We start from the raw sequence: 8,911 nt of genomic DNA, 5'->3' as shown, positions 1-8,911 counted from the left end.
TTCAAAAATTCTGAGAAGCACAGAGCCGAAGACACAAGCCTGAAGATGATGAATGAGACTTCATCAAAATGTTGCCTAGATACTTCCAATCTTATGCGGGAGAAAACCCGAATAACCAAAGATCCACATACAAATACCCGCGAGAACCTCGGAAAACAAAAATTGTGCAATTTTAATACAGTATCAAAAAATCAATCAATCAGCAATCTAGTGACAAAAATGGAAAGCAAGCCAACATTTTAGAAATTATTCCATTTTATCATGTAAGAAAAGGCTAGACAAATTTGCAGGAATAAATTATTTATTTTTATGTACTTATTCCAATGTTGAAACAAAAGTATTTCCAAAGTGATAGGGAACCATTGTGGAATTAATCTGCTGCCCAGAACCTTAAATGCAACACTCTTTCTAAGTAATGTGCAAGACAGAAGCAGAATTAATGAAGTGTGCAATTATTCTGAACAGAATAATTTTGTTCTGTGGTAGGTTAGAACAAAATAGTTCTTTATCAAATCTGACTCCACAAAAATTACATCCAAAATTTCAGCAGATGGTAACATCTTCAGTGTCCGATTCTGATCTTTCTCTCTCTTACTGCATCAACCATCAAGTTATCACACCTTATTATTAGGAAGTTCCTCAAGGTAACCATTCTACATGAGTTTTATTTATTGGTAGTTGTGCAAAGGAATCTGCAAAACTACATAGGTGATAATGACTTTCTTCACCATGGTAGTGATTTTACTCTAAATTCCTTAAATTACTCTATGTTTGTCTTTAACTTAATATGAAATCCAAGAATATGCAATATATTAATCATATGACTTTAGTATAATAGCAGAAGGTTAAGTGTGAGTCTTTCTTTTCAGAGCAAAGATAGATGACAATCTTTCTGGACATACATTATTCACTTCTCTCTTTTGGGACTGGTGGCCATATAGAGAGCTATCAGACAGTAGATGGCCCCTCCTATTGTTAATGCCATAGTGGTCCGGTAAAGAAGTCGATCGGGAACACTTCGTTTCAGATGTACTGGAATATCATCAGGTCTCTATCAACAAAAGAAATACATACGAGTTAATACAGTGGGGAAATTAATATTAATGCAAAACCTGAGGAAAAAGTTAAATTGGAACCTTACAATTAGCTCATTTTCAAATAAAATGTTCTAGTTCAGGGGTCGCCAACCTTTTGGACCTCAGGGACCACCAAACTCATAATTTTAGATCCCAGGGTCCACTAACCGGTTCTGTGGGCATGGCCTAATTTGTGGGTGTGGCTTAATGGTCATGTGACTGGTTGGGCATGGCTTGTTTGTAAATATTATAAATATCTATATAAATATTGATTTTTTTTTATAAAAAAGAGCAACCCAAAATCAGGCAAAGCAGGCAGGTAGATTGAATTGCTCACAGAATCACAGATTCATTCAGAAATCTATCTGCCATTGGCTAGCTCAATCTGTCACATAAAATTTGCTTGCAAGCACTCATAAAATTTACTAGCAAGCAAACTCACAAAATGAACTCACAACACACCACGCATGTAAACATTGAATTTTTTATTAAGAAAAAAGAGCAACTTTTACCCAAAATCAGGCAAAGCAGGCAGGCAGATTGAGTTGCTCACAGAATCACAGATTCATTCAGAGATCTATCTATCTGCCATTGGCTAGCTCAGTCTGTCACATAAAATTTGCTTGCAAGCAAACTGATAACATTTACTAGCAAGCAAACTCACAAAATGAACTCACAATACACCATGTATGTAAATATTGATTTTTTTATTAAAAAAAGCAAGTTTTACCCAAAAGCAGGCAAAGCAGGCAGATTGAGTTGCTCACAGATCCATTCAGAGATCTATCTATCTGCCACCAGCTAGCTCAGTCTCTCAAATTTGCTTGCCGTGAGTCTGCACTGAATTTGCTTGCAAGAAAACCTTCAGTCCTAAGGGAAGCAGAGCCAAAGATCTAAAGAGTAGCTAGAAAGCAAGAAATCCAACCATTTTCTGCTTCCTAGCTAATCTAAATCTCCCAGCAGAGCAGAACAGATGATGGTCGGAAAAAGGAAAAAATAGCAATTTTACCAAGCAAGTTTGCCGGGTAAAGAGTGAGTGGGCGGGGAGTGTTCCGGTGGGCCATGTGGGTGGTGCAGCCTTGTTTCGCAGCCTGGATTAATTGCTTGGGGGGGGGGGGTGCTCTGGGGGTGAGATTTCTCTGCAACCCACCAAAATTTTCTCAAGGCCCACCGGTGGGCCTCAGCCCACCGGTTGGCAGCCACTGTTCTAGTTATCTATTAAAAATGTCATACATTTTACATAAATTTCAGAATCCTGAGAAATCTATGTCATTTAAATATATGCAACTTACAAAACATATGCAAATATATATAACTTTCTGGATTAATTAGTATGAGTATTTTTTTGATAACTATCTGGCTCCTTGTTCCATGATTTTTCACATTAAGAAAAAGTTGCTATGCAAAATATAAGCTCCAGCGCTATTTTCAAGAATGATTGCAAGGCCCAAATGGGCAATTACTTACAAAAATTAAAATGATTGCCAGATATAATCCCACCAAGGGGACAATGTGGCAAAGATGTTAACCTGGATCTGTATTATTCAAAATTAAAACATGACAAGCAAGACCAAAGAAGCAAAAAAAAATGCATCATTTGCATAAAAATATATTGTTAGGAATGCTGCTATTATAGAAATAGAATCCATACTTTCTAAGTATAATTGTGTATGTCCTGTGCTTTTCATTAAACATACAGACTTGAATATCGTGCAAAAACAGAAGTGCTAACTTGTAAATATGACAGGCAGAGCTGAAATATATCAAGCACATTAATAAAATGCTTACAGATTTTTGTTTAAAAAAATCTCACCTGAAATAATTTCTGCAGTTCTGGTACTTTGTTCTTAACCAAACCCCCAACTTTGTTTTGTGAGTCTGGGGCAACTTTAATTGGGGTATCAAATATCACAGCTGGAGACTCCACAGATACTACTGGCTTGAATCCCTAAATAAACAATTTATGCAATTGAAAACATCAATTAGCAATCAATAAAAGATTTGACATGGAATGAAAAAATTCTAGATTGTGGATTTTCCTATATTTTATGAACTGCTTGGAGCCTGGTGAATAAGAGGTTAGGAAAGTTGTACTACTCCAGAAACACAGACAAAATACATATTTAGAGCACAATTAGTTAGGCACCCCAAAGATTTTTTTAACATAAAAGAGGGGATTTTTTTCAATTAATGTTAAAATGGTAGCCAGAATAATGTGACTGAAGCCCTGCCCTTCTGCATGCATGACTGTGGCCATCACCTTGATTTATCTGACCATCTTGAAAATACCCCTGACTTTTGCAGTGTTTTGTGTACCCATCAGTTGTTATGAAACAAAAAAACTCAGCCGTTCATTACTTCAGTTCATACAGTACCTTCAGAATTTCTGGTTTGAGAATAAATTTGAACAGTGGGAAAGAAATAACAAGACAGTACTGCTGCTTAGTAGGATAAACTGAAAAGCTGGGGAATGCTTAATTGTTGCTGTACACTTGCCCCTTCTTGTCCTTTCCAGAGTGTTCAATGCAATAATAAACCCATTTTGCTCAGTTATCTTAAGTTATCTATTAACGGTAGCAGTCTTAAAATAAGCATGGAAGCTGGCTTTTATACTGATGAGAGAAAATAGAGATAACAAGTTTCATTCTAAACCAGCAATCCATTTACCTTCATTCCTGAGGAATTTTGATCACATTTATGAGCATTCCTGAACAAACACTAATTATGGGTTGAACACCCATAATTCCCTTCAGAATGCAATGTATCTTTATGCATTCAAATACTGCCAGTGAAGACTCAGAATATAAATGATTCTGAAAAGCTTTACTTTTGCCCATGGCAATTTGTAATTCATAACTGAATTTAATAAGGCTACAGTGAAGTAAACACATTATGGAGCACAACTACAATCACCTTTATACTGATTCTCTAGTTTATTATTCCAGACAGCAAGTGTGAACACAATGTGCTGAGAATTAAATTTACATTTTAACAAGGTTAATAAGTGCATACTTGAAATTAATGCCTACTAATTGCCTTTTGTTAGTTCATCAAATTGTCTGCCAATCAAAAACACTTTTTAAAAAAACAAATGGTGCATTTAGTGTAATTATATTTATCAAGACATGCAGTAGAATCCCAGCTAGATAAAAATTAACAAGAGATCTGTGTCTGTAAATTTACTTAGTTCAAATTGTTTTTTGAGGACAATTTCTGTCCTTGATTTATATTAGGACAACTGATATTTCCTTAATATTTACAAACTGTTGTATACAAGCTTGGTCTCTTTTTCATCATTAGAAAATTGCTGTGAACTAGGACACAGCTAATACCATTTAAAAGAACTAGCTGCTAAAGGAAGGAACATTCAAAAATACTAATCTTTATTAATATTATTTTTATGATTATTCAAGATAGGAAGAACAGATTACTATTTAGACTCCTATAGCTCCATCATAAAATCAGATGCTCAAACATATTTATTGGACTGTGTAATTAGCTTGATAGCTATTTACTTATCTCATTGACTTGTTACCTTTTTGAGTATTTTACTTTGCTGCACAGAATCTATATGCTGTTTGTTCATGGACATGTATCTCAGTTCAATCATTAATTTTAAACCATCAAGTAACAAAGTAATTTGAAAAACATGCGTAAGAATAAGAGAGGAGCATGCATCCTCTTTACTGTTCTCTTCATGGTGGAAATAAAGAAACATGAACTATGAAATAAACAATGATGAACATATTCCCATGTCATTCAAACCATATTCAGAACAAGCCAGGTTATAAAGTCAGCTTTAGATTATGCCTCAATGTCCTGTCTTATTCCGAAGTTGTCCACTTTATATGGAATAGGAAACTACACTTAGATGGAAGATAGCCTGACTTGTTAATTTGCTTACATAAATCTCAGATGAAAGCTATGGGTTTGTATAAATCAGATTTTAAAATTATATTTAGAATATAAAACAAGGCACTATGTAAATGTAGCTATTATTTTTTTCCATTTTTACTTTTTATCATTAGAAGGACAATATAATGTCTACTAATCATTTGTGAGAGCCCAATGGCTGTCACAGATCATGGCTAAGGAAAGAATCTGGATGACAAACATAAAAGTACAAACAACATGAAAAAAGAGTAAAAGAATATAATGCAGATGAATAAACTAGGACTTCACAAATGCCATGGAAGTTATAGTTTTCTAATATATCATTAATTGGAAATAATTACATGAGAACTAGTTAGGTGCCTGGGATAAAGATACCAAGCTAGAACCTGAGGGACTATGAATTCTAGCCTCACCTTAAGCATTAAACTAACTGGGTGACTCTCTGAGCCTTAGGAAGAAGACACTTCCAAAAATGTTGCTAAGAAAGCTACAGGGGTTTGCCAAGATAGTCACTAGGAATCAAGACTAACTTGAAGGCATACACACACAAAAACAATTAGCTATACTGTATACAGATAATCCTTATTTAGGAACCACTTACAGTTGCAATGATGATAAAAAATAACTTTATGACCAATTCTTGCATTTATGACCATTGCTAGTCTGTAAACAAAGCTGAATTAAGATAATAAACAATCATGGTTTTGTTAACTGGTCCCAAATACTCACAAATGAGGACTACCTTGCATATGTTACATTAAAAAACTAAAAGTCACTATTAAACTTGAGCTAAAAGTCAATATAAAAAATCAGAGTCAATACAATTCACTAAATGGAATTATCTTAATTAGCTATAATAAATTCAATCCACACTAAAAATCTCTCATAATCCCTAAATATACATTTATGTGGATAAACCTACATTTTAGGTGTGGTACCAATTCATGTATTAGATCTAAGAATATGTATCAGATTTAAGATACAAAATTATTCTAAATATCAAAGTATACTCCCAAAACATGATTAGCTATTCTTCCATTGAAGGGATGAGATAACCTTTCCAGTAAAAAAGTATATAATATCTTGTAAAAGTTATCACATGTGAAGCTAATTCAACATAATTTGGGGGACATAAATTTTGGTATTTATAAGTACATCATAGATTGAAGTGAGAATTTGATTTTTATATTTGTTTCATTCTAGTTAAGAATCATATAGCCAGCAAACATGAAAAAATGTTCCAATCTGCTCATTACATTTCCAGCAATTTTTGAAAATGAATCCTTTATTTTTGCAATCAAAGTAAGGTAGTATATCAATAAAACATACTGATTTTTATGAATATATTTGCAGTAAATTTAATGCTCTTCTTCCACTGAAATTTTGATTGTTGCCATTTCTACTAGTGCATTCAAATCCTACATTAATTTAATCATACAATCTCTGACCTGTTCCAATGTTGAGTCATACTTCACCAGTAGTTTATAACTGAGGCCCAATTAACATTTCAAATTTTTAACATTATGCTGTATTATGAGCCACGGTGGTACAGTGGTTAGAGTGCAGTATTGCAGGCTACTTATGCTGCCTGCCGGCTGCCTGCAATTTGGCAGTTCAAATCTCACCAGGCTTAAGATAGACTCTGCCTTCCATTCTTCCAAGGGTTGGTAAAATGAGGGCCCAGATTGTTGGAGCAATATGCTGACTCTGACAGGGCTGTAAAAGCACTGTAAAGCAGTATATAAGTCTAAGTGCTATTGCTACAAATTAGAAGATATTGAGACTAATAGAATAAACTGGACCATTGTTACGTGTGTGTTTATCTAGACATAAACTCTATTTAAAGTAGTAATCAGTTAACAGAAAAACTACATAAAATTAATTTCAGCAACCCTGCTCCAAAGCAGAAATTACTATATAATAACATGCTTATATCATTTCCTTTGCCTTTTAATATTAAAGGTCAAGAGCCTTAAAGATTTTGTTCTTGGAAGTTCATTATATTTACATAAACCCTGATTAGCAGGGTTTATCTCCATTTGTGATACTTGAACTGTAAATAAATCAATTTCCCAACCTAGTTTATTAAACAACTCACGTGTGTGTAGATTTTTCCTTTAAGAGTATGTTCAGATAACCCTACTATACTACAGATCTTAGTTGTATATACAAATGTTCTTCCCAGCTTTTAACATATTGATGAATTTAATTTGCTTCTTTTCTTCTATGTATTTTCATTTCCATGGTGGGTCATTTTCCCCCTTCTTTTTAATCGAAACTAAAAAAAAATTTTTTTTTTCCCATCAAGAAATCCTTTCTGGATTTGGAAAGATTGGAGCTCTGGAAGAAATCAATGCCCTGAAGATGATCTATTCCTGCCTAAATTCATATAATATGAAAGATCATTAACTATTAAGTTAAAATGCACACACACTTGCAAAAACCTTTAAAATTGGATAATCAGAAGAAATGCCTCCCCCCACCCCCCAAAAATTTGTCCATTCTGGAATTGCTCTGAAGGTTGTTTTTTTTAAAAAAAACATCTGAATTAAGTAACTATATACACGTGGCTCTACGTCTCTTGTACACACGAAATCATAATGCGTGAACGTTTGAGGCGTCCCTTTCCATCAGCGCAAGATCAAGGGCACGTGTCCCTGGCCGTCGGTTGCCCCTCTTGCTACAAGAACACCTGGCGAAAGGGCAATCCCGTTTCTCCTGTTAGCCAATCGGCGGGAAAGGGCTCCGCAGCAGCAACTGCAATCTCTCCGTTGTCGCCCACGGACACCTGTAGACCCCTTTGGCACCCTTTCGTAAGGCTTCGCGTTCTCCGGCGCCGACAGAGAAATGAGCCTCGTAGGCACATGTAGGGAAATCCTTCGCTTGCACGGAATAAAACCGTGAAGGTCAACTAGCCGGTCGCTGGGCAACAGGATTCTCGTTACCTGGGGGGAGTAGGCAGCAGGAACGCCGGCTCCAACCAGCCTCTGCGTGAAGCCGCCGAATTTGTAATACATGACGGGACCTCGGAACGACTCCCCCAAGCTACATGCGCGCTCCCCGCTTCTCCAGCTTTGCAAGCAAGAAGGGAGCGGTTGCGACGCCTATGTCAAAAAGACCTTTCTTGAGACTGTCTCCTTCTTGGACCTCTGTACCAAAAGTAGGGCCGACGCAGTGCCTGAAATATCTTAACTCGGGGGGGAAAAGCGAAATGAAACTAAAGACATTAGCAAAGGGTATGAAAGGAATCGCATTGTGTAAGGATATAAATCATGCTGAAGTTAGCGGGGCCAGAGAAAAATGACATTTTCATCAGGCAATACTTTAGACAGCCTGAATTAAAAAAAAAAAAAGGTATTGCGCCTGCGTAGTTCGGTCTGTATTGCCGGTCTGGAGAGGTGGTTAATGTAGGAAGTTATACGCAAGGGAAGTAGAAACGGTTGCCTTGGTTTCCTTTGCTAGTCCAGGTTGGTCCAGCTAGGTGGCAGCACATAGCTGACCTTGGCCGAAATACTGTGTGGGGTCAGTGCTATGCCGAGAGAGGAAATCTCAAGGATGTGTTAGACGCAAAGGATAGAAAAACAATCTCGGAAGAAAATAGTAGCAAACCACTTTAATACCTTTCCCAAGAAAATCACAAGGACATATCCATTAAGTCACCAGGAGCTGAGAATTAGACTTGAAGCAGGATAAAACTAAGAATTGCTCAAAGAAAAGAAAACATTTAGTTTGTCACTCGTGTGCAAAAGCAAAAAAGGTTGGCATCCACAGCCATTCTAATCCTTCTCTTTGGAAATGAAAATACATGGGTGAGTGCACCCCGCCCTCCAATTTAAACATTATTCTAAACATCTTATAATGCTGCGTAGTCTGTTGCATTATATTACCCTATTACACTATTATAGTACTATTACATGCCCAACTGAAAAGCATTAGATTGA

The 8,911-nt window shown here is 36.0% G+C and overlaps 1 protein-coding gene across 2 annotated transcripts; it reads right to left on the bottom strand.

Annotated features, from left to right (window-relative positions):
- Positions 1–283: 283 nt before the first annotated feature.
- COX7A2L (cytochrome c oxidase subunit 7A2 like) lies at positions 284–8,305 on the bottom strand. 2 transcript variants are annotated; one of them, XM_026695831.2, is made up of 3 exons: positions 7,916–8,305; positions 2,890–3,024; positions 284–1,051 (listed from the first exon to the last, which is right to left on the bottom strand). In XM_026695831.2, exons 1-3 carry the CDS (start codon positions 7,985–7,987, stop codon positions 908–910), a joined length of 351 nt encoding a protein of 116 aa, XP_026551616.1. In that variant the 5' UTR covers positions 7,988–8,305; the 3' UTR covers positions 284–907. The 2 variants fall into 2 exon arrangements, with proteins under 2 accessions (XP_026551616.1, XP_087788753.1); XM_087932627.1 differs by lacking the exon at positions 7,916–8,305 and adding an exon at positions 4,612–4,733.
- Between the last annotated feature and the right edge of the window lie 606 nt (positions 8,306–8,911).

The sequence above is a fragment of the Pseudonaja textilis genome, chromosome 1, assembly GCF_049901715.1.
Source record: "Pseudonaja textilis isolate UNSWEBS1 chromosome 1, rPseTex1.2, whole genome shotgun sequence".
NCBI lineage: Eukaryota > Metazoa > Chordata > Lepidosauria > Squamata > Elapidae > Pseudonaja > Pseudonaja textilis.
The sequence above is the reverse complement of the archived record's forward strand: the minus strand, read 5'-3'. Positions and strand labels throughout refer to the sequence as shown.